The following is a 26,658-nucleotide window of genomic DNA, read 5'->3' as shown; positions in this document are numbered from 1 at the left end:
AGTTCTTGAAGATGGAAGCTACATCTACTTGTTAATCTATGTGGATGACATGCTTATAGCATGTAAACACAGATCTGAAATGGAAAGGCTCAAGGAGATGCTAAGTCAAGAATTTGATATGAAGTATTTGGGGGCTGCTGTCAAGATTTTGGGAATAGAGATATCTAGAGACAGAAATGAGGGCATGTTGAGATTGTCTCAAGAAGGATATGTCAAGAAGGTAGTGGGAATGTTTGATCAAAAGGAAGCCAGATCTGTCAACACTCCCATTGGAGCCCACTTCAAGCTAAAGTCTCTTACAGAAGAAGAAGCGTCTTTTGAAGAAGAAAAGATGAAGGGAGTTCCTTATGCTAATGCTGTTGGTAGCATTATGTATGCTATGGTATCAACAAGACCTGATTTAGCATATGGAATTGGTTTGGTTAGTAGGTTTATGGGCAAACCAAGCTTGGAACATTGGCAAGCTGTGAAATGGTTACTAAGGTACATGAAGGGCACTGCAAACCTACAGATTTTGTACACAAAATCAGACCAGAAACAATGTGAAGTTATGGGGTATTGTGACTCAGATTTTGCTGGAGATTATGATAAAAGAAGATCTTTATCTGGGTATGTTTTCACTGTTGGAGGGAATGTTGTAAGCTGGAAGTCTAATTTACAACATGTTGTGGCTCTCTCCTCGACTGAAGCAGAATACATAGCTCTCACAGAAGCAGTAAAAGAAGCTCTTTGGTTAAAAGGGATGATGAGTGAGCTGGGATTTAGACAAGATCATGTGATTGTACATTGTGATTCACAAAGTGCAATACATTTGTCTAAGAATACTGTGTTTCATGAAAGAACGAAACACATAGATGTTAAGCTCCATTTTCTCAGGGATATTGTCTCAAAACAACTTGCTAAGATTGTGAAGATATCCACTGAGATTAACCCAGCTGATATGATGACTAAGGTCATACCCGTGAGCAAGTTCACTTCGGCCTTGAACTTGCTTGGCATCAAGATGGGAATCCCTTAGAGCTAAAGCTAAGGCAGCATTGTCTAATCCACTGAACCTTGTTTCGGAATAAGAAGTCAAGGTGGAGAATTGTGAAGATTGTGACTTCTTTCCTCAACCAATCAAAAGATTAGCAAAATTGAAGCTCATAGAGAAGATATTTTTATTCATTTTTGAGTGCATTACAATGCTAACCGAATGTTAGAGCTATTAAGTAAAGTGGAAGAATAACTAATGAATATGCAACTATAACATTCGTGGGCATTTCATTAGTATAATACCCATAGAATGATGCTAAATACAAGCAAACAATCACTAAAGTTATGAAAAATAAAGAGAAATTCATGTTTTGATGATGAATTTTATCTAGAAGGTTAAGAGATGAAGAAGTTGTGCAAATAAATGGTTGAAGGAACAAGTATTTATAGGGCAAAAACTAGCCGTTTATGACCGTTGGTGAATAGTGTTCATGACCGTTGGGGGTGTAGTTGTTTTCTATTATGGGATTTTAACAATTCTAAGTTGTTGAAGTAACCAATAGGTGGGAATAATTAATTTATGGGTGTTAGAGAAACTTTTTCAGAAAAGTTTGTGAGTCAAAAATGCTAGACTAAGTAATATAAGAAGATTGGGAAATTTTCATTTTTTTACTATTCACCAGGTACTATTCATAGTGGGTCCCACAGTGGGGTCCGCAAGGGTCCCACAGTAGGGTCCACATGGGTCCCACAGCAGAGTCCACCCCATGGGTTCCACATGTTGATGCAGTAGTGACACATTGATGACTTAAGCAAATTACTATGCTTGATATTTTGAATATGTTATTATTCCACTATGCTTATTATTTTTAATATTTTATTAGAATAGTATCCCAAGTTTTTCCTATAAATAGCCCTTCCAAAACTCATCTTGAAATCACAAAAACCTCATTTCCTTTCTCTTACTCTACCCAAAAATATTCTTAACATCCTTCTAAAGTTCTAAACCTCGAAGATCTAGGCGAAGTTCTGTCCATAACGCTAGCCTTTTAGGTAAGCTCTTCCCGAGCCTTTCTTTTCAGTTATTTAGTTATTATATATGTATAGATTATTTTACTATGCCGTTATAATGCAAAAATTTATATATAGATTAATTTACTATGCCGTTATAATTTATATATAGATTATTTTACTATGCCGTTATAATGCCAAAATTTATATATAGATTATTTTACTATGACGTTATAATGCCAAAAGTTATATGTAGATTATTTTACTATGCCGTTATAATACCAAAAATTTATATATAGATTATTTTACTATAATGCCAAATTTATATATGAATTATGTTACCATGCCATTATAATGCCAAAATTTATATAGATTACTTTACTATGCCATTAAAATGCTAAAATTTATATATGGATTATTTTACCATGTCGTCATATTTTACAAATGCCAAAATTGAAATATGAACTATTTTTTTATGTATCCTCATAATAGTAAACTTATATAGGCTATGGTCATACTTTGGACTATTATTCTGGACTCTTATGACCTTATTCCCTATTATTATGGACAAGTATTATGACCTGGACTTTTTAGTATGACCATGACCACGACTTTTAGATCAGGACCTTGTCATGGACAACTATAGTATGACCATACGCCTGGACATAAAATAAGCACTAAAACAGGAAAAATGGGATAATAACAATATTAAGCTAACATTTCATAATGTAGATTTTATGTAATTTAATAGTTTGTGTTTTTATCAGGAAGCTAACAATTTCGATTGTTTTATCAAGACGCAAGGTAAGTAGAATCCTCATCTACAATACAAGTATTTTATGTGTCTTATGTGCATTTATATGCTTTATATGTTAATCTGTCATATTGTTCTTATGCATAAGTTATTTTCAAGAATGTTATATTATGCATAAGCACGCTTAATGTTCACAGACAAGTTATTGAAAACGTTAAAGTAGAGGTGCTGCTTGGGAGACCTAAGTCCCAAAAATGTAAGGAGGGAGATGTACGTCCCTATATGATGAATGTTTATGAGGGAAATTCCCTATTATCATGTTTATGTTCAGGTGGGAATGTGATTCCCTATGTAATGCCGGCAGCAGCTTCCTCTAGGGCCCAAAAGAAAGGAAAGTGAAAGAAAGAAAATACATAGCATGTTGCATGTTTATTTTAATGCATATGAGGTAGTTATTCTACTTACTGAGCCTTAGCTCATCAGATAATGTTTTGTATTGTAGGTAAGAGACCCCAAATATAAATTGTTGATGAGTATACGTGGGGCCAACATGACTGTACATATGGGGCTGACCTGAAGGGAGTGGAGTTCTGCTATGCTATTTCATAAATAAACAAGAAACTTGGTTTTATTATATTTCATTAAAAGTATTTTGTGAACTTTATCATTTACTTAAAGCTTTAAAAGTATTTCATGAACTTTGTAATTTACATAAAGCTTTTCAATTTATCAGTTGGATACATTTTCATTTCTACGTTAAGGTGTAGTAACGCCACGAAAATGATTTATAAAAGTATTAAGATTTTGTATGTAAGATAAAGTTTTTATTTAGTTGTGAGTATTATGTGGTTTGAGGTTATAAACATTATTTATGTATTGTTTAATAAAGTTTTTTGTAAATTCAGAATTTCAGTATTGTCATATTTAGGTTAAAATTTGTTTTTACACTATATATGTATGTTAAGAAAGGAGGTCGTTACATTGTATCTCGACCCTATATATAGTTTTAGGCCTGATCAACCTAAGTGTATTCAATTTCTGAGAGTTTTGGCTGAGAGCAAGAACTGTGTTGTAATACTCTAGTGAGAGAGTGTTTCAAGAGAAGTTGGATGAGTGTTGTTGTAATCTTGAGAGCTTGGAGGGTATAATCTGGTTTCAGATATAGTGGATTTGACTTAGGCATTGCTGCCTGGCCTTGGATGTAGGATCAACCAAACTGGTTGTATCTGAACCAAGTATTCTTGGTGTTCTTTCTTTTGTGTTTTCCTTTTGATTATTTTGGGTTTGTTTAAATTATCTATTACTTGTTCTTCTTTGTTGCTATTCTTTGTGCACTGTATTGGTTGTGTTGTGCAGGTCCTACTCAAACCCCAACAGTTTGGTTTCAATACTTAAAAGAGAAGAGAGGAGAGACAATTAGGAAAGAACACAAAGTAATTATAACTTTATGCATTTTTCATTTTTTATATTAGTATCCACTTTCAAGTTTTTTCTCTTGTTTGTATGGAAGTGTCAGACTCAGGGTTAAAATGTTGTTCTCTTAATATTATAGCTTTCTGTTCATCTTAATTTTGTGTTAATTATCTACTTTAGAGAGGTTTATTGCTTCGTTTGCATATAACATGCTTACATAATATTGGTAGCCCTCAACAATCAATAGGGGAAAATAGCCTGCAGTGAAGATTCTCCGTAATCTGTTTGTGGATAATAAATTATCAATTACAAGATAGAAACAATAACTCTAAAGTGAAAATAAAAAAAATAAAAAATTGTCACTACTTTACTAATTCTAGGAGTGCACTAATTGAGATGATGCCATGATAATGACTATATTGACTTGACTTTCAACTCTGTTTTTCATATATATAACTTATGTCTAAAGATTTGGCCTATATAGTTACGCTCATGTATCTAAAGATTTGGCCTATATAGTTATGTTCAGGAGAGAGATACCGTGCATATTGTCTCAGTAAGATTGAGCCTAGAGTGGATTCCTCGACTAAATGGGGTTGGGATGTTTTTTCTTGCCTTCGTCACCATTACATACTCTTATAAATTATACTTATTTAACCAAAACACTTTAATCTTTTCTTTCTTATTCAAATTATTAATTTTTTTTTAAAATAAAACAAGTAGTGGGGATGGGAGTTCATTAAACAAATTAGGTGATGAAGATGAACAAACAGTACAACAACCCCAATAATTGCGATAGAAGTGAATGTTGATCAGTGGACCTCTAAGAGCATTTTCAATAAGTGTTCTACTCCATTTTTTTAAGGGAAAAGTTGAGAACTACCCACTATTAGGATTAGTTAACTAAAATTAGACACTAAATATATTTAGTTGAACTTTACCCATTATTATCATGAGACTTCCAAGTGTTATTGTAATGTATATTATATGTGTCATATTATAATTAAATTAGAAATGCATTCTAATTGTAGCGTGTTTAAGGAGAAGAAAAAGCATGTAATTGAAGGGGTATAATTGGTACATTAATTAAAAATTTGGGTACTAAAATAAGAGTTAAAAATAGTGGGTAAAAATTAAAATTGATAATTTAAAATGGGTACTGGATCTAATTTCCACTTTTTTAAAATACTTTATTAAAACACACATTTTTTTATTTTATCTCTAAGTTTTACATTATATCATACATCAGTTTCTCTATATATTTATTTATATCATTTAAATATTATATCTTTAAATATATTTTATTACGTAAAGTAAAATAAAATATTTGAAAAAGAAAAAAGAAATAATAAATATATATTAAATGGAAAGAGAGCTTATAAAAAAAAAATTATTACAATATTATATAAATTATATGTAAATGTAGATATGTATTAATTGGAGTTTATGCATAGTTATTATAAATATATGTATAAAGGAGCTGATGGAAGATGTTTTTATGAGTTTTAGCTAAATATTATAGAGAAAGTGTATTACAAAATATATCACAAAAACATACATTTTTATAATTTACCTCAAACTTTTACATTATACTGTACATCTACTTCTCTATTTTTTCTCTACATTATTTATATATTATATTTTTTAAAAAATATTTTATTCATTTTAAGAAATAAATTAATTAAATATAATTGTATCACATTCATATATATACAAAAGTTTATAAAAAAATAATAAAATATTTATATCTTGATGAATAGTATTTCACTACATAGAGAAATACTATTAATTTAGGTAAAAAAATATAACTTTACATCACTATCGGAAGACTACTTAACCATTTTTTCTCTATATTATAAAGAATAACTTATTTTAGCTTATTTATTGGGAGTGTCCTAATGAATTTTATTTTATTTTTTATATTTTTAAAATATATAAATAAGAACCAATAATAAGATTTTTTTTTTGTCTTCCAACCAATTTCCTTTATTAGTTCTATTTATTGCTTCTATTTGATAAGAGCGGTTATAAAGAAAAGTGCATTTTTGCTTTTGGCTTCCTCTAGAAGTTTTATGGATAAGACCCTAAGACTATTGCACCATGCTCATAGTGAGCACTCAGCAACATTCATCACTTAAAAATATTTAGATAAATTATTTTAATAATAATATTTTTAATATAATATAATAAATAAAATAAAATAATAACTTTTAATTATTATAATGTGAGTCATGTGGTTGTTTATTTGTTTAAAAAAGATAGGTTCTCTTCATTTTGGTGTTTATTTTTTAATAATGATATTTTAAAAAAATATATAAATATCAAGATTCTTTAAATCTATATAATAATAATATTAGGTGGCGTTTGTTTCAGTAGAATAAAATATTAATGGTAGTAGAAATGGTAGGGAAATTTGACTTTTTATGCATAACAGTGGGTTGTAATTTAAAAAAATACTAGGCATTTTTATCATTATATAATAATGCCAAAACTTTTAACAGTACCCAAAATGCCCTTGTCACAAAAAAATTTCCCACACTTTTGATTCTCCTCTCTCTCTCTCTCTTTCCACTATCTCACTCTCTCTCTCTCTCTCTCTCTCTCTCTCTCTCCGTTCATCTCCCCCCCCCCCCCCCGATACCCATCGAACCCAATCAGAGAAGCTTGTCTCGCCGTCGTCGAACCACTGTCTGGCCTCCGTCCACTTCTCCGTCGAAACTCTGAAGCACCGAGACCCTGAAGCACAACCCCTCTGCCCTCGTCGAAGCATCGAGACCCCGAGACCCCTCTGCCCTCGTCGAACACAACCCCTCCCCCCTCGTCGAAGCACCGAGACCCCTCCGACCGCATCTCTTCTCCTCCCCCCACCTCTGCATCTCTTCTCCTCCTTATCAAATCACAAAGGTGTAGGTCGATTTCCCTTGATTTTTTTTAAATTTTTTTGTGTGAATGTTGTATACTTTACATGTGTGAGCATATTGATCTGATTTATTTGAGTATTTTGGAATGGGTATGTTGAATATCGAGTGTGAGCTTTTGCTTTGTTTATTTGATGTTGCTCGATGGTTTGATGGGGGGTTCGATGGGCATCGTTGGGGGGTTCAATGAGCATCGATGGGTAGGCATTTAGGGGGTTCGATGCATACTCGATGGTTGTTAGATGGCGCTCGATGCATGCTCGATTGTGTTCGATAGGTTAGGTCATTTGGGGTTTTAGGTTTATGCTTCTGTGATTTGATGCATGCTCAATTATGGTTTGATGCATGCTTGATGGTGGTTCGATGCATGCTCTAGGGTTGTTCGATAGGGTGGGTCTTAGGGGTTGGTTCGATGGTGATTCGATGGATGCTTGATGGATGTTCGATGGGGTAGTTGTAATGCCCCGAATTCTCCGATGAGTTTAACGGCATGAATAGTAGGCCAGGAGGGCCATACTTGCTTAATTATGTTATTAATTGATTAAATGCATGTATATGTTGATTATATTATGATATGATGTGAAATGCATGCATATGAGTCCATATTTACAATTACAGGGGTATGATGATAATTTGGCCCGTTGAGGGTAATTTGTGTATTTGGGTGCATGATGTGATTTGTGAATGAGATTCCATTATTATGGAGATATATTCGAGCTATTTGACATGAGACAGTTATTTTTAGTGGATTAGCGGTTTTACCATAATGGGGTCAATTTTGGGGTAATAGAAATGTTCATTTGATGATACATTGGAAATATTTGAGATCAGGGTGAAATTCTGGAGGTTTTGACTATAATGTCCCCGGGGGTGTTTTCGGGACCCCGAGCATTAGGTTTTATTTGAGGTTACTTAAGGTTGAAGTAGCTTATCAGATAGAATATACGATAAGGAAACCTTCCGTTCTCCCTTTTCAAAGTTCGTTTTACCGTTTAAGCCTTTTTGACGAAATCTTGAGTTCTAGGAGTCAGAATCGAGTGAGGATCGAGGCATATCGATCCTAGGGAAGATTAGAAGCTTCTTAACCGAAGGATTTGACGGAAAACAACCCAATTGAAGGTAATCGAAGTTTAAGTTTTGAGTTTTTCCGAGTTTCTAAGCTTTGAATTGAATTTGTGAATTTTTGAGTTTTCGGTTCGTTCGAGCCTTGGGTTTTGAGGGTTTTGATGCATGGGGAAGCTTGGGAAATTTGTTTTGATGATTGGGGAATGTTTAGGGATGATTTTGGAGGCTTTGAAGTGTTAGAAACGCGGTTGGGAATGGCCCAGGGTGGAGCGCCGCAGCCCTGTTCTTGTGGCGCCGCGGCCCTTCTTTGAAGAAGCAGGTGGCCTTACTGTTTCACTGGGCGCCGCGGCCCTTGTGTGGGGCGCCGCGGCGCTTGCCTCTGGAAAATTCTGGGGGCCGCGGCCCAAGGTGCTAGGGCCGCAGCCCTTGCCCTGTTTTCGCCCCGTTTGCTCGTTTTGACCCCGGAAACCTAGTTTTAGGCCTCGAGAGTGTCCTTGCTACTTGGATTAGTTTGGATTGACCTCTTGGAGGTTAGATAATGGTTTGAGAACCCTTGATTATCTTGATTATTAATGGTATCCCAAATGTGTTGTGATTAGGTAACCGCTAAAGGACTAAAAGCTAAACTGTTCTCAAAGGTTGTTCTTTTGCTCATTCTAGCTCGAATCAAAGGTAAGAAAACTGCACCCAAAGTGTGACATGCATGGATATTTGTGAGGCATGTTGATTGTATAAATATGGACATGGATTGAATACAGAATCGACAAAAGTGTTAGTATCAGCTGTGAGGCTGTGACTTATTTGTCAGGCTCGGCAGTGTTACTGGACACAGGTCAGGAAGCGCTGACTTACTTGTTAGAACGGTCTTAGCGTGAATCACGCAAGCCAACAGAGATTAGATCTAATCGACCATTAGCATTGAATGACTCAAGGAGCATTAATGCCTGACCGACCCTGAGGGTCGATGAACAAACAGAGCCTGAAGGCTAGTGACTTACCTATCAGCCACTCTCCCGCTACAAAACAGAGCTTGAAGGCTAGTGGCTTACCTATCAGCCACTCTCTTGCTAGAAAACAGAGCTTGAAGGCTAGTGGCTTACCCATCAGCCACTCTCCCGCTAGAAAAGAGAGCTTGGAGGCTAGTGGCTTACTTAACAGCCACTCTCCTGCTAAAATCATGTGTTATTCATTTGTTTGAAAGCTTTATACTCAGTGTGATTATAATGATAATCATTTGATGATGTTATGAAAAGTATTATGTTTTCTTGCTGGGCTTTGGCTCATGGGTGCTATGTGGTGCAGGTAAAGGGAAAGAGAAGCTCACCTAGCCTTGAGTGGAGAGCTGATGTGGTGATGTGTACATATGCGGCCGCTTGACCACCACAGTCAAGGTGTTCTCAGAGGAACTAGGGGGTTTACCCTATTTTTGCCGCTTAGGTTGGCGGGACTGTAACTTTACAACTATAATGACCATTTTGTACTGAGAACCACTTGTAAATGTTTTGCTTAGCTCTGCAGAGCAGTTTGTAATAAAATCTTCATGTCCTTTTTATTGGTTTTGTACCTTAACCTGTTAATCACACTTAGAGCACATTTTTGACCAAAGGACTCAGGCAATGAGTCAAATTTCCGGTCCACCGTTCACCGTAACTGTTCTGGGGTAGCCAGGGCGTTACAGTAGTTTTTTATGGAAATGTCCAGTTCGATAGGGGTTCGATTGGTGTTCGATGGGTACTCGATAGTGGTTCGATGGTTGCATATATGTTTATTTATATATTTTTCATGCGACTTTAACTGTATTATTTTTATTTTTATTTTTTGCAAATGCCGAAGTTTCTTTTTCCCTTGACAGATCACTTTCCTGGTCGAGTCACATATAGGGGTAATGGTTACTTTAAAACAATCAAAGACAAGTTTGAGAAGCTTGGGTTGAGAGAAAGGGTGAAGGAATCCCCTTTCAAACATTTTTTCGTTGCTGAGAAGTTAGAATTCTCTGCATCTTTCATACATCAATTAATGTTGCGCAAGATCCAGTGCATCAAAGAGGATGAGTTGCATTTTCATTTGGGATCTAGACCTTGTAGATTTGGTAGAGGCGAGTTTGCTTTGGTTACAGGGTTGAACTTCAGTTCCGGGCCATCTAAGACTGATTTGAAGAAACACTTGACTAGTGACCGCTTAATCAAGGAGTACTTTAATGATGAAGAAACAATGAAGATAATGCATTTGGAGGCTGCTTTAAAAAATTTCACTATAGTTGAAGATGCCTACAAGTTGGGCCTATGTTTCTTTGTTGAGGGGGTTTTACTTGCACGAGAGAGCAAGCTAAATGTCTAGATAGATTCGCTGAAGATGGTGGAGGACACTGAGTACTTCTTTACTTACCCAAGGGGGAAGGTGTCTTTTGACAAGCTTATGGATTCATGTAAAAAAGACATGCATCATCAGAAGAGGAACTATGAGAAGAAGAATGAAGTTAAGGGGAAACAGAAAGAAGAAAAATAAAGTTTGTATGGTTATGTTCCTGCATTGCAGTATTGGGCATACGAAGCCATCCAACAGTTTGCACGTGAGTATGGTATTAACCATGGAAACCAGTTTCCGAGGATGCTCAGTTGGTCGAGCAATAAGGAGCGTCCTATTTCGAAGGCCGACCTTGCACCGATGTTCAAGAAGACGAGTGTAAGTTCTGCTATATTATGTCAAAATACAATATTCTTTGGTGGTTTCAAACTAACTTAATGCTTTGTATTTGATGCAGTTGATTGTGCTGTCCATGTTGAAGCCCTGACCTTCGGAGATAGATTATTATAGCGCTCTGACTAAGGGTGATGCTCCCTTGTATCCCGGGTTGGGCCAAGAAGAAGAGGTAGAAACTCCCACTGATTTTGAGAAGGTGACGGAGATGGCTGCTAAGGTTGCGAGGGCAGCCAATATTTTTGTTGATGGCCCTGATGATGAGGATACCTCAGTCCCCATCGCCCCCACACCCTCGGCCCCGGCCCCATCGGTACACCCCAATCCTGATCAACCTAATTTACGGGAGGTGTTGGAGAGGTTGGAGCGAGTCGAGAGTCGTCAGGATACCATCCTAAAGAACCAGGTGGTCATCATGGATGCCATCAATAAGATCTTGACATTCATACAAGATCTACAAGTTCTAAATGATTCTGATTCCGACTCACTTGACCTCCCAGATGATTTTGTCGTACATGACATAGGTATTCCTCCCCCGATAGTACTCACAAAAAATCTTGAGACCCCAGGTGTTGCTATTATAGAACCTGGGGATGTTGCTGGTGTAGAGTTTGAATTGGCCAAGAGGAAAAGACGCAAACCTAAGAAATTTGAAGACTACACCGACCCAACCAGGAGGAAAGCTCGTCTGGATGCGATTGATGACGTGCCATTAGTCCTTGACCCTCTGAAGAAGCCACTTGCTACACAGTACAGGACGGTCGGCAAGTGGTTTCTTGGAGATATTCCGAACAAGACGAAGAGAGATGTCCAAACTGGTGTGTATGGTCCGAGTTGGTTTTTGACGATGAAGACACCACAGTTTTGGATCGATGATGGGGTAAGTAATTTTATCAATATCTGTTATCTGGTATAAACAGTGGGTTTGATAGGGTTCGATAGGGGTTCGATGTGGATTCGATGGGTAGAGGCAGATGGTTTGGGTTCTAGTACCTTTAAATTGGGTTCGATGGGGTTCGATAGGGGTTCGATGGGGTTTCGATAGGGGTTCGATAGGAAGATGGTTTGGGTTCTAGTACCTTTAAATGGGTTTTGATAGGGGTTCAATAGTCAGATGGTTTGGGTTCTAGTACCTTTAAATGGGGTTCAATGTTAGCTCAATGGATAGAGGGAGATAGTTTGGTTCTAGTAGCTTTAAATGGGGTTCGATAGGGGTTCGATGGGGGTTTCGATAGGCAGATGGTTTGGGTTCTAGTACCTTAAAATGGGGTTTGATAGGGGTTCAGTGTTGGTTCGATAGATAGAGGGAGATGGTTTGGTTCTAATAGCTTTAAGTTGGATTCGATGGGGTTTCGATGGGTAGAGGCAGATGGTTTGGGTTCTAGTACCTTTAAATGGGGTTCGATGGATAGAGGCAGATGGTTTGGTTGTAGTAGCATTAAATTTGGTTCGATAGGGTTTCAATAGGGGTTCGATATTGGTTCGATGGATAGAGGCTGATGGTTTAAAAATTGCTTTCCTATCATTTTTGCAGCATATTGATGCGGCCAAGCATATGCTACGTAGGCGTCAACAATTCTATCCCGGGGCATATCGGCAAGATGCTATTGTGGTGAATATTATGTTCTCACAAGTGGTACCGGCCCGTTATGATGCATATCAGAATGCCAAGGAAGCGGATAAGAGAAGGTTTTTGTGGGATTCAGATGTGATATCAATGATTACGGGAATTGACAATCAATTTCTTGTGTCGTGGAAGGGAGTAGACACTGTATATTGGTGCCAGAACTGTTATATTATTTTATAATATAATGTAATATTATATTATATTATAATATAATGTTTTAGATTAAATAAATGTGACAAAGAGTGTCACATATTGTAACATATAATAGAGAGTTACAATATTTAGATATATGAGATATATCCAAATAATGCAATATATTTGGTGTTACATATTTGTAACTTCCAAATATTACCATTTATTGTGTAAATTTGGTGTTACACAATATTGAGATGAATTTCATAAATCCATATGTGAAATGGCTGTTAGAGATATGATTTTAACCCCAATAATGTATTTTGGGGGTTACAAAATTATTTGGGAGGGTTTGGAACCGTTTAGAAAAACAGCACAAAATTTTGTGCTGAAAATGGTCAGTGGCCATGGCCACTGAATGTTGGTGGCCGCAGCCAGTGGGACAGAGAGTAGTGGCTGCGGCCACTAATGTCTCTGCCCGCGGCCACAGGCCAAAACTGGCCATTTTTTTTTTCTTCAGTTTTTTCAATCTTTGTTGAACGGCTCAAAAAACCCAAATAACTCCCAAATCTCATTTTTAATTCCATATTAATCCAATTAAACATTGGTAACAACCATGGTGGTTGGTGGAATTTGAAATTCAAAGAGTGTCTCTAAACTCTATAAATATGAGTCTATAGCTCACTTGAAAGACACAACATTTCTATCCATTAGAGCACTTGGCTAGAAACACCTTGAGGCTTGATAATTCCATAAAGCATTTCCAAAATCTATGAGAGATCCCTTAGTGCTTGAGTTAGGGGGAAATAAGCTTTTGGACAAAGGTTTCAAACCTTGTTCAAGTTGGTGTCCCCAACACTCTTCACTTTGGTAGTGTGAGTGAGAGTTGTTTCTATTTAGTTTGTTTGTTCTTTCTTTCTGTTCTATTTTTCTTCATCTTCATATTCTTCTCTTTTGTTTATTTGTATTTCTTGTTTTGAGTTGTAATCTTCTTTTCTTTATTTCAAAACACTTTTACTTTACTTGTAATATTTTACTTTGAGTTGTATTTTTCACTATTCTATTCTTCTTCTCTTCTTCTTGTTCTTTAGTTTATTTGTATTTTCAGTTATAGAGTTGTAACCTTATTTAATCAATCTATATTTATCTGTAATATTATTGCATAGAGTTGTAATATTCTTACCCATTTCCATTGGGGTAATCTATTTTTTCCTAACAAGAACTACCTTCAAGCGCATTGGTTTGCAGTTGAAGCCTCCATTTCTACTTGGACTCTGAATGTTTATGATTCAGACGTGACAGTGATAAGTGATAAACAACTGCAATCCTTTATGAAGTCATGGTCTACTTTGTTCCCATCGTTGTTATTGCATCACAACTTTTCAAGGACGACCCTTGGTTGACGATTCCACCTGAAGCTAAAAGATGCAAAGAGTTCAACGTGCACCGCATGCCAGTTGATTCAGTACCCCAAACCAAAGTTAGGTAATCAAAATTCTAGTTTTTATTCAAGTTTTTTAAATTAAATTCTACGTTGATGTTGTTACTACTGCAGTTTATGTTTCTTTCACAGTGGAGATTGTGGTGTGTACGCCATCAAGCACATCGAGCACTTATTGGGTAGGCTACCACTTCACACGATCTGTGATGACAACATGGAGTTGTTCAGAAACAAATGGACAGTCGACTTATGGTATCAGAATGTTAGACATTGAACATTCTCTTTTTGTTATATTTCTTTGCTTAAAATTTAAGTTATTAAGAAAAAATTTTGTATCGAGCATGTAAATCATTAACGACAATTAGCAGTAAAAATCCAAGCGACCAAAATTTATTAAAGACAATAAAAAAACAAAACAAAAAATAACCTTCAACTTCAAGTTTAAATAAAATACAACAAAAAATAAACTCAAAGTTGAGCTTTGCATGAGGACTTGTTGTGGCCACGACCACCACATCTACTGCACTTACGCATTGTAACTGGTTTTTCCCCGCCGGATGGCCAACAATTTATCCTTGGTCTTCCTAGCTTTGACTTTTTTGGACTACCAACTTGTTGTTTCTCTATGGGTACACCAACTACCATATTCTTAATGTCATCTGGAAGTATCTAGTAATCCTCGTTCCTAGTTGGGTAAATGGTTTCTTTGTATGAATTCCTCCATGACTCAATGGTGTAAAACGGTGAACACAAAGAGTAAAGGTTCACCCATGCTCTATAGCTGTTGCAGCTGCATAGGGACAAGGTGTGCCTATGAGCTGGAATACCCCACATGAGCACGATTTCGTTATCAAATTCACCTCAGCATCGCTGTCTGCACCAGTTACATGAAACTCGAATTGGCCAAGGGCATAGATATTCATGAACCTTCCTTTGTCAGCATTGTTCGATACATCTGCCTCCATCAGGGTGGATAATTTGGTGGTAGTCTTCTCTGTCACACTACGTCGTTCAGAAAGCCAAGACTGTAGTGTGAACTGAATGAATTCCAAAACAATTGTAACTGGAAAGGTTCTTGCGTCCTTGGTCTTGTTGTTGAAGTTTTCAGCGTAGTTGCTTGTCATTATATTGTATCGTTTTCTAGGAAAGAAAGGACGAGACCACTTATCGAAACCAATTCCCTCCAAATAGGCAGCTATGGGCGGATCCATTCACTTAATATTTTCTCCCATTGGTGCACCAGATAATGAGGAATGGGTTTTAGCAGATGCCTCAATATCTTCTTTTGTAAACATTGGGGCACTCCATCTGGTGTGATCTTCTCTTGATACAATTGTCTCCCTCCACCAAGTGTTATCTTCTGTCCTAGCAGGTTGATTACTGCTTCTAGCAAGTGCTCGACATCCTTGAGTTGGGAGGTGTACCTGTGCAAGAGGCAGTCCTGACTCTTCTTCTACTTGTTGGGCTTGGGAAATGTCTAACTCCTCATTTGAAACATTTTCACTATAATACGAGTCATCCTCAAAACCATCATCATTATCTTCAAAGAAATTACCAAATGGATCATCATTCACATAGGGATCGTACTCGTATGCCTCAAGCACACCTGTGGGATCTCCTTGTGGTATAACAAGCTGAATAGTAGCCATCGGATCAGTAACTGGAACAAAAGTGCCCACCTCGCTAAGATGCTTGTAACTGCTACCTGCAGGAGATGGATCGACACTGGTCGTGTCTTTTTTGTTCACACTAGGAGAATGATCTGATATGACATTCTTCTTAACTTGAGTCATACACAAGACTATCCATTCTTTCAAGCTTATTCCTAAGAATACACAAACTTGACGATCATTCCTCAATAGAATCGGTGCAAATGGTTGGTCGCCGCATACGTATGGCACCTCGAGTTTCAATTCATACACCTCTCTATCCACCTGAAATGTCTCGTGCAATATGTCAAGTAGTTGCAAGTAAGTGACATCATTCTCTACTGGTATCACTTCACCTTCAGCATCCTTAAAATACCATTTCCTACCATCTGTTTGCCAAACACCGTTGTAAGAAACAAATACGTAAACAGTAGAACCTGAAATAAAAAAACACAAATATAATTAGTTGAAAACCAGATGGTAGGAAATGGTATTTTAAGGATGCTGAAAAACATGACCATCGAGCCTCCATCGAGCATGCACGAAATAGTGATAATGCACATTACCATCGAGCTTGCATCGAGTAGGTATCGAGTAATCATCGAGCACAACATGCAACGTAAAAATGATGTGCCATCAAGCCTGCATCGAGCAGGCATTGAGCATCCATCGAGCATGTATGAAATAGTGAGAATGCACATTATCATCGACCACCCATTGAGTAGGTATCGAGTAACCATCGAGCACAACATTCAACCGTAAAAATTGATGTGCCATCGAGCCTGCATCGAGTAGGCATCGAGCAACCATTGAGCATGCATGAAATATAGATCATGCACATTACCATCGAGCACCCATCAAGTAGCTATCGAGTAATTATCGAGCACAACATGCAACCGTAAAATTGATGTGCCATCGAGCACAACTCAAATCCAGAAAATTTCTAGAAAACGCAGATTGACAAAAAACCAGAAAAAAACAAAAAATATGTGCAAATATTGCTCAGATCTATTTGAAATGCCCAAAAAGTTTAAAGGAAACATCACTAATCCAAGTATTTAAGAAAAAATTGCTTGCCCATAAGATTTTTCTCCAAGATTTCTCAACCCTTACTTTGGTCTTGATCTCTACAAATGGCTTTCGTAGGGGTTCCTTCGTAGGGGTTGCTCGACTTCCTTCTACCGTGGTGCTCTTAGTGGCGGTGTGAGGTGAGGTGAGTGAAAGAGAGCGAGGAAGAAACAAGAAGAAGGAAGAGAAGAGGGAAGAGAGGAGGGAAGAAAGGAGATAGTTGTGATAGGGGTATTTTGGGTATGCTAAAATGAATTGGCATTATTTTGTAATGATAAAAATTCCTAGTATTTTTTTGAATTACAACCCTCTATTAAATATAAAAAGTCAAATTTCCCAAATGGTAATGGAATGAATAAGAATAGTAATAGAAATTGATCATGATATTTGGTTTATTTATGGAATGAATATTGGAATAATAATCACTTCTTTTGTTTGATTTGGTATTAAAATGAAATAAACAGTGTATTGCCAAAAAAGTCTCTACTTTAATTTTTTATTTATATATTTTAAAATATCAAAAACTTAAAAAAGAAAGGGTAGAACAAGCATTTCTCTTACCATTTATTGTGTCTTGGTAACGGAAATCTTCTATGTATAGGTTCACCGTAAGAAAAACAAAACTCACATATAATAGAATTAAGATTACTAGGGAAAGACTTTCCATGGGCAAACAAAGGAATTAGAATTTGTATTCCATCAAATCAAACATGCTCTTTGTAATATTCACATCATAATTAAAAGATTCTAATAATTTTAATATAATTTTTTCACTTGTTGGGGCTGTAATTTGGTCCACAATCTCGTCTTGGTGAGGTGGTGCTTAATTATGAAAATGATTATTTAAAAAAAAATGAAAGGTTGAAAAAACCACATTTACACTTTTTTACGTTGTCGGCTTATTCTCGAGTAATTGGTGACGAAAATACATAAGTTCTTCAAAATTAGTAGTTTAATACCTAAGTCTTTTTTTATGGCGTAAATACCTTATGTACAACTATAGGTACCTCACCGTTATATGTCACTTAGACTACCAAATGCCGAGATTTGATTGGGCCGCGTCAATTAAAATTTGCCCAATCATCAAACTATCTTACATGTCATCAAAACTTTGCCAAATCATTTGCCATGTCACTTAATTTAAAATTAAAAGAAAATCATTTAACAATTATAAAATTAAATAAAAATTATTTGAAATTCATTTTTAAATTCACTTTATTCAAAAATTAAACTAAAAAAAAAAATTCAAACTTCATTTAGACTAAACTTTTTCAGATTGTCGTTCACTTGAACTTAAACTTTTTAAAATTTAAATAAGCATTTTCATCTTCACTAAAATTTAAATGTATAATTTTTTTTTATTTCATTTTCTTCTTTTTTCCGATGGGTGATACCTGAGCATCTTCATGTACTTCATTTCTTTTTTCACATCACAGAGTATTACTGGGTTGATTTGAAAAAATTGAATGAAATATACTGTTATAAAACTAAAGAATACTCAGTCAATAAGTTCAGCATTTATCCAAATTAGATTTCTCCTTGGTTGGTAGAGATTGCATGCCCAACAAATGGAGTTATTTAATTGGAAACCTGCAACCAACTCATATGGATTTCTAATTCTTCTCTTTATGAAACTTGTGGTCCATAATATCAAACTCATATTGATGTTCTTCCATAAAAAAAACACTATATTCCAAAATATACAAATAAAAAACAGGTGCAAACTTTGAACTCAATACCCCGATCAAACCCAAATCTGATCGGAAGCTATTTACAAGCTTTTCTACCAATTCCACAAATGACTGGAGATTGATGTTCTTCAATTCAACATTATATCCAACAACAGATCGAATAAAATAAATATATGTATATATTATAATTTTAATAACAACAAAGTTACAGTAAAATCTTATTATTCCCAACTCATACTCGCTCAAAAACTCATTGGCCTTCCATTCAAACCCATGTTCAACACATACCCAAAATTATTGAAACTCATTTTCAACATAAACCTGTCAACCAGGTCTATTCCTTCATCAGATTTGTCGCCCACCTCCGTTGAAGCTCTGTCACCCACCCTATCAAAGCTCTGTCGCGTGAAACCCAACAAGCCAAATCTGAAAACTTCAGCCTTGCCACCGCCGTAGACCCGTCGTAAGCTTCTATTTGATTCATTTCTTTGAGATGTGGGTTTGTCCTTAGATTTGAGATTCATCAATTTGAGATGTGGACTTCTTCTCAGATATGAGATTCCATTTGATGCCACAAATGTCCCAGTTGCGAGATGTTAGAGGCCTGACCGATATCCCAAGCCTACAAGAAAAGAAGAAGAAGAAGCATCAAAGTCACGTAGAAGAAGATGAGGAGAAGTCATGGTTGATGAAGATATTTGATTTTTTAATTATTTTTTATATTTATGTGTTATTAATAACTAAAAAGTTTAATTATTTATATTTGTATTAGTTAAATAATATTTTATTTTAAAAAAAATATTAAAATAATTTTTTAAAAATGGTGACATGGCATAAAATAAAGGTGACTTGACATATTTTAGGTGACGTGGAAGACCAGAAAATGACTGTATAAATTTTAAATGATGTGGCCCCATCAAATATCGACATGTAGTAGTCTAAGCGTCATATAACGATGAGATACTTATAGTTGTCAAGAAATAGTAATGGAATGTATTTATACCCTAAAAAAAGATTTAATTATTAAACTGTAAATTTAAACAAATAGCAGAATGAATAAGTAGTAACTACTTTCTATTATTTAAAAATTTATAGTTACCAAAAATAAATTAAAATCCACAAGTTAAAATACTATTTTTTTAAAAAAAATCTAGCTCAATGACTGTGACTCTCACTCACATATGTAAGTTATTTCACACATTGTAATTCAAATACCACCTATTAATATTTATTGAATTTTATTTCAAAATCAATTAATAATGAGACAAATGACCCAAAATATTATTAAATGTGTTAAAGTCATCATATTTTATTTTTTAGTGAGAGTATTAATAATATATACCATTTTATTTCTAGTTTTAGTTTACTTAAATGCACACTTATACTCATAAAATTTTAATTATTTTAATAAATTATTTGTTAAAAAAAACTATTTAAAAGATTTTAGAATAAAATTTTTATTAAAAAAAGATATTTTATTTAATTATATATATCTCTTGTATATAATAAGTGTGTAGATAATATAAATTCTTACTTTTAATTATTTTTTTTCGTTAACTTTAACAGAATCTTTTTATATATAACAGAATATTCTTATTTTTAACGATAGATTGTAAACATGATTTAAACTTAAATCAAAATAAATAAATAATTAAACAAATTAAAATATGATATTTTTGAGATATTTTACAATGACAATTATTTAAAAATAATAAAATCATACGTTCTATAATTTAAATAAAATTTAAACTTAAACTTCACATATTAGAATAATATCATATTAAACACATAACATAATATAATCTACTATCAACTAGAAACAAACTTTTTAAAAAAAAAAAAAAACTAGCAGCAAACTTAAATTTAAAATCCATGTATAATATTAATATGATTGAATCTTTTTTTCTTCATCAAATTCATCAAAGGACATTGCGAGTTACAATATAAACTAAAAATAGTTGATGCATGTATATACCACTCTACACTATAACTTTTTCTATTTTTATTTTATTCTATTATTAATTTATTTTTAAATATTATTGTAATTTATATAGGGAAATTTTAGACAGTATGTGTAATAACATACTTAATTTTTTTTAAATGCCACCATAAAATAATCTCTCATATATATGCCATTTTAAAATTGTGGACAAAAATACCCATCAGGACCCCTCACCTTCTCTCTTCCCAGCCAAACCGAACTCTTTCCTCTTCCCAGCCAAACCAAATTCTTCCCTCTTCCCAGCCAAACTCTCTCATTTCTATCTCATTATTTTCTCTCGGGTCACATTCTCACCATCACAGGCGAAGCTCTCTCTCTCCCCCACAGTCGCCGTCGCCACCGTCTTCTCCATCTCCGGCCACGGTAAGGTAAGACATTCGGTTTTCATGTGTTTTTTTTAAAAAAAAATTGAATCGTAATGTATAAATCGATGAAATGGGTTTGATTGTTAATCTTTATTTTGCAAAAAATGTAGCTTAAAATGGGTTTGATTCTATGTGCATTCTGCAAATTCTGCAAAAATTTTGTGGGTCGATGTTCTTTCGATTCCACATCGATTCTCCATCGATGCTCCATCGATGACATACAGTGAGTAATCGATGCTCCATCGATTCTCCATCAATGGTATCGATGCCATGTCGATTCTTTCATAATCGATGCATAATCGATACTGAAGTATAATCGATGCCACATCGATGCCACATCGAGTCCATATCGATGCTGAACATATATGGCATCGATTCGACATCGATACACCATCGATACACCATCGAAAATAACATCTCAATTGGATGTTCGCATCAGCATCGACATGGCATCGATGGAGCATCGATGTGGACTCGAAAGGCTGCATCGATGTACCATCGAAAGGCCATCGATGGTGCATCGATGCTACATCGATGCCATGTCGATACCGATGCATAATCGATGGCAAACGATGGTTTATCGATGCCACATCGATGCCATATTGATGCTGAACATATATGGCATTGATTCCATGCTCCATCGATGCTATTTCGATGGTACATCGAGCCCATTTCGATGCTGAACAAAAGATTGAGTATTTTTTATAAATTCAACTAATTCTTTTTTTTTTTTTGATATTTTGCAGATGCCACCCAAACGTATCCCACCACTTGAGATCCCTATGGAGGATCATTATGTCGGTCGTATGACCTATAGGGGTTCCGGGAGGTTAACAAAATTGAAGAAAAGATTTGAGGAGCATGGATTGTTGGGGAGGGTGAATGAGTCTGTTTTTGGACCATTCTTCACAGCCCCTCCCTTTTCGTTCTCTGGGGCATTGGTTCACACACTACTTTTGCGAAAGGTCAAGTCTCCGCGTGGCGATGAGGTGCACTTCTTGATGGGCCCAAACTTATGTAAGTTTGGGGTGCACGAGTTCACCATTATCACCGGCCTGAGCTGCTCCTGTCCACCACTTGCCGTTGACATTGAACCTCACATTACTTCCTCCCGCCTAGTTGATACATATTTCAGTGTGGAACCCGAAAAAGACATTCGGTTCAGTATCTTGGAACGAGCTTTTAGTATGTGCGATGTACCTGATGATTTGTACAAGCTCGGTTTGGTTTACTTTGTGGAGGGGATACTATTGGGCGCTGAGAACGACAATGCTATTTGGCGAGATTCATTGTCGATGGTCGAGGATTTAGATTATTTTGAGAAGTATCCATGGGGATCCCTTTCATTCGATACAACTGTGAAACAATTCAATAGAGATATGAAAGAGATTGGTGGTACAATACCAGGTAAGAAGGCGAAGAAGATCATTGAGGCGGAGTCTTCTAAGGGTTTTAAGGTGGAGGCAAAGTACACTTGCAAGGGGTATCCACCAGCCTTGCAATATTGGGCGTACGAGACGATTCTTGATTTACAGAAGGAACACGCCAAGCCCTGTGGATTCAAGTTCCCTAGGATGCTACAGTGGGAGAGCATAGGCCAGCCGAAGCATTTGCATTTGAAGGATGTACTTGCGAGGAGACATGTAAGTTATAAAACATTTAAATAATTCAAGAAATTTTGAATTATACTAATCAACTTATGTCATTTCTAATTTGATTGTTGTGTTTCCATTACAGTTGTCATGCATTTCTATCCTAAGGCCTCGACCAAATGAGCGAGACTTCTTTGATGCCGTATATCAGAGGACAGAGGGGGATGCTCCTAGGTATGCGATGCTGCAGAATATGATCCAGCTTGCACCAGAGGATGGAAGACCTTACGATCCTGAGGCAGAGGCTGTTGCGGTGGCTGAGATAGCCGTTGAGGCTGGCATATTTGTGGAGGATGCCCCGACAGAGTCTGCTCCAGATACTAGTACAGAACCTACTTCTGCTCCTGCTCCTGCTCCTGGGGCTTATGAGGAGGTGTTGGGTGAGATAGCCAGACTATCAGGTGAAGTGGACGATGTTAAGGCCACTCTAGGTATCGTCCTTAAAAATCAAGAAGTCATATTAGAGAAGCTGGCAACACTAGGTAGTATACCTACTCCTGCACCTACTCCTGCACATACTCATGCACCCACTCCAACAGATGATGTAGAGTACGACATTCTCCCCTCATGTTACGAGCCTTCTGTTGGAGAAGCCACACCTTCTCAGCCAGTGCAGACGGTCTTAGGTACGACTAATCCATGAGTTTTTTTTTGTTTTAAAAAGATTAGATACTAATTGCTCCTTTACAGGTAAGCGTACTAGACAGAGACCAGTAAGGTACGAGGACTATACTCCAACAGCCAAGAAACCAAAGTTCAAGGACCCAGTTACGATCCTTCCTTTAAAGGTGTTGGATCAAGAAATGTTGACAACTTTTAACCGATGGGTACTCGGTGAGATTGATAACAGCAGACCGAGGAAGTTGGAATGTTGTGATGGGACCCCTGTTTGGTTCTTGAAGTTGAAGGTGGCAAAAGAATGGTTGGCAGAAACTGTAAGTCTCTTATGTTTGTTAGAACATTTATCTCATTTTAACAATCCACTCTTCCTTAACGTTACTCTATTTATTTGCAGCATCTCGACGCTGCGAATTATCTTATACGGAGACGTCTTTTTGAGTTGCCGAAGACGTACCCCGTGAAAGCCACCGTACTTGATTTATCATTTGCACAATATATTCCTGCCAGATACGAGGAATTCAAGAAAAATGGCAGGACTTACCAATGGGACTCGGACATTCTTGATTTCCTGAAAGGAGATGCCAAAAAGTACAAGAAGCCTTGGGGTGATTGCAACGAGGTCTACTTCCACTGGTGCATGGAAAATCGGCACTGGGTCCTTTGCGAAATAAATTTCGCTGATTGGATGATCACTGTATTTGACTCAGATCATTCTAACTTTAGCCATAATAAGTTGTCTGAGTTGATGGAGCCTTGGACTAGGATGCTTCCATCTTTACTCAACGCTTCTGGTATGTTTAAAGGACACCCCAAGTTAAAAATAGCTAGACCGAAGATCACCGTTCCAAACTTTGATTGGCGGCGCATGTCCACTGATATTGTCCCACAGTCTAGAACCAGGTAGACGTACTAAATTCATATTTTCAATAATGTTCTCCTTTAATTTTCAATACACTCACAATAAAGATTTCTTGGTTTCAGCGGAGATTGCGGTGTATTCGCCATCAAACACTTGGAGTTCATTCTTGGAGACATTCCCTTATCATATGCCATCGAGGACAACATTCAGTACTTCAGGGATAAATTATGCATCGACATTTTTTATGAGAATGTGTACCCTTAATGTTAGAACATTTATTTTGATTTCGATGACACACAATAGTATATTTCTCCTTAGTATTGTATATAAAAAATGTCGTTTCGATTAACAAAGTCCATTAATACACAAATATAAAGAGTAACAAAGTCCATTAATACACAAATAGAAAGAGTAACAAAGTCCATCAATACACAAATAAAAAGAGTAACAAAGACCATTAGTACCCAAATAAAAAGTTTAACATTGATGCCATAAATTTCAAACACGAACTTTACAAGTTGCCCTATTATGGCCTAGACCTCCACAAGTGCTGCACTTGCGTGGAACAACCAATTTATCTCCATTGGAAGGATGACGTTTCGTCTTAGGCCTACCTTGTTTCTTCTTTGGACGACCAACCGGGTTTTTCTGCGCAGGTGTTCTCACTGTTATTGTCATAATGTCATGTGGAACAATCCACTCTTCCTCGTTACTAGTAGGATATATAGATTCTATGTAAGAGGACCTCCATTTCTCAATTTTATAGTAATCTGAACACAACGAATAAAAGTTCACCCCTCGCTTAAGGGATCCAGATAGTGCATGAGCACATGGGATACCAATAATCTGAAACACGCCGCATGTGCATGTCTTATTCAGGAGGTCGACTTCACCATTCAGCTCACCATCTAACACATGGAACTCATGCCTCCCTATTGCATAAGGAATCAAGAATCGAGCTTTCTCAGCCATATCCACCAAATTTTTCTCATAGGTCGGTGCAAGAGTGGTAGTTGTCTTCTCGCTAGTTTCTCTCCTATTACAGAACCAGGACTGTAGTGTGAAGCGAATAAATTCGACGAATGTAGTTATCGGAAAGCTCCTAGCGTCCCGGGTCTTATTGTTGAAACTTTCAGCGTAATTGCTTGTCATTATATTATACCTAGTATCCAGGAAAACTAAAATTTAATAGTAACATACATTTAGAAGATTTCAAAAATTAAAATACAATTGACAATGACATACCCATTTCTAGGAAAGTAAGCACGGGACCACTTATCAAAACCCATTCCTTCTAGGTATTGAGCAATGGCTGGGTCTTTTGATTTGATTTTTTCGAAGTTAGCGTGGAACTCGAATTTCCTAAAAGCATATGCCGCATTATACATCAACACATGACAATGATCAGTCTTGAATTTAGCAACCACATTCATACTAATGTGGTGGTAGCAAGCACCATGATAGGCATCGGGGAAAATAGTTTCCAAGGCATGTGTAATACTTGCATGCCTGTCAGATACAAACGCCAGGTCCTCGACTTCCCCAATCGCTTCTTTTAGCTTTGACATGAAATACTTCCAAGAATCATGATTCTCACTATCCACAATACCAAATGCAACTGGATATAGATGGTTATTTGCATCCAGTGCGACTGCACATAACATCTGCCCACCGTATTTTGTCTTTAAAAAGGTATCGTCCACACATAACACAGGACGACATGTACGAAACCCTCTTCTACTAACTCCGAGTGAGAAAAAGCAATATTTGAATCGATCTTCCTCAGTGACAAAATCTGTCAACGTCCCGGGATTTTTCTGTTGAAGCATGAACAGGTACGATGGTAACTTCTGGTAGGATGCTTCCAGTGTCCCTCTGACATAAGAAAGAGCCTTCTCTCGGCATCTCCAAGCTTTTCCATATGATAACTCAATGCCATAATCATTCTTAATGTCCTCTCTTATGTTGTTTGCCATGTACGCATTCGATCCAGTCTGATATTTTTTCTTTATGCAATGACCAATAACCCAAGGTGCAGCTTGGCGATGGCCTTTATGTCGGAGGTCAAGTGAGCAAGTGTGTTTGTTGGTGAAACGAGTTATCTCGAACATATCAGATTTAGGAATTCTCTTCCCCCTCAATCTCCACCCACAATCAGGATCCTTGCAAGTGATATACCAAACTTCAGTACCTGACTTCTTCACCACAAACTCGAAGTTCTGCTTCATTGCATACAAGTGTGCCTTTGTCTTCAACTCTAAGTTGTTCTCAAAAACTTTCCCAACTTCTATTACTCCACAACTCACCCCAGATAACGTGGGGATAACATAAGAGGGGCATGGGATATCTTTAGCAGTATACGCTGGAGAACTCCATCTATTTCCATCATCTTGTGTAGTTGGACGACTGCTCTCTGATCCAGTAGTCCTCCGTCCTTGGCTTTCTTGACGACTTGGCAATGGTCGTACATTTAAATTATCTACTTGAACCACATGTAGCATCGACAACTGATCCTCTGAGTTATCATCAGAACTACTGCACCCCTCAACTCTTTCATCATCATCACCAAAAAGGGCAACTGGATCGTCATTGACATAAGGCTCATACTCATACCCATCATCATGCGGGAGATTTGTTGGGGGAAAAATAGTTTCATTATGACTAGGACCTCCCATGCATACACTTGGCCCAGTAGCTGTTTGTGGAATAGCCGTGCAT

At 36.5% G+C, this 26,658-nt stretch overlaps 2 protein-coding genes across 2 annotated transcripts; one reads left to right on the top strand and one right to left on the bottom strand.

Annotated features, from left to right (window-relative positions):
• Positions 1-11,041: 11,041 nt before the first annotated feature.
• LOC133791515 (uncharacterized) lies at positions 11,042-24,204 on the top strand. Its single transcript, XM_062229437.1, has 9 exons — positions 11,042-11,357; positions 11,490-11,713; positions 12,368-12,604; positions 20,746-20,811; positions 21,555-22,451; positions 22,546-23,086; positions 23,151-23,395; positions 23,476-23,981; positions 24,063-24,204. Exons 1-9 carry the CDS (start codon positions 11,042-11,044, stop codon positions 24,202-24,204), a joined length of 3,174 nt encoding a protein of 1,057 aa, XP_062085421.1.
• A 234-nt stretch (positions 24,205-24,438) lies between these two features.
• LOC133791513 (uncharacterized) lies at positions 24,439-26,441 on the bottom strand. Its single transcript, XM_062229436.1, has 3 exons — positions 26,132-26,441; positions 25,186-25,591; positions 24,439-25,102 (listed from the first exon to the last, which is right to left on the bottom strand). The coding sequence occupies exons 1-3, from the start codon at positions 26,439-26,441 to the stop codon at positions 24,439-24,441; spliced, it is 1,380 nt and encodes a 459-aa protein (XP_062085420.1).
• Between the last annotated feature and the right edge of the window lie 217 nt (positions 26,442-26,658).

The sequence above is a fragment of the Humulus lupulus genome, chromosome 7 (genome assembly GCF_963169125.1).
Source record: "Humulus lupulus chromosome 7, drHumLupu1.1, whole genome shotgun sequence".
Lineage (NCBI taxonomy): Eukaryota > Viridiplantae > Streptophyta > Magnoliopsida > Rosales > Cannabaceae > Humulus > Humulus lupulus.
The sequence above is the reverse complement of the archived record's forward strand: the minus strand, read 5'-3'. Positions and strand labels throughout refer to the sequence as shown.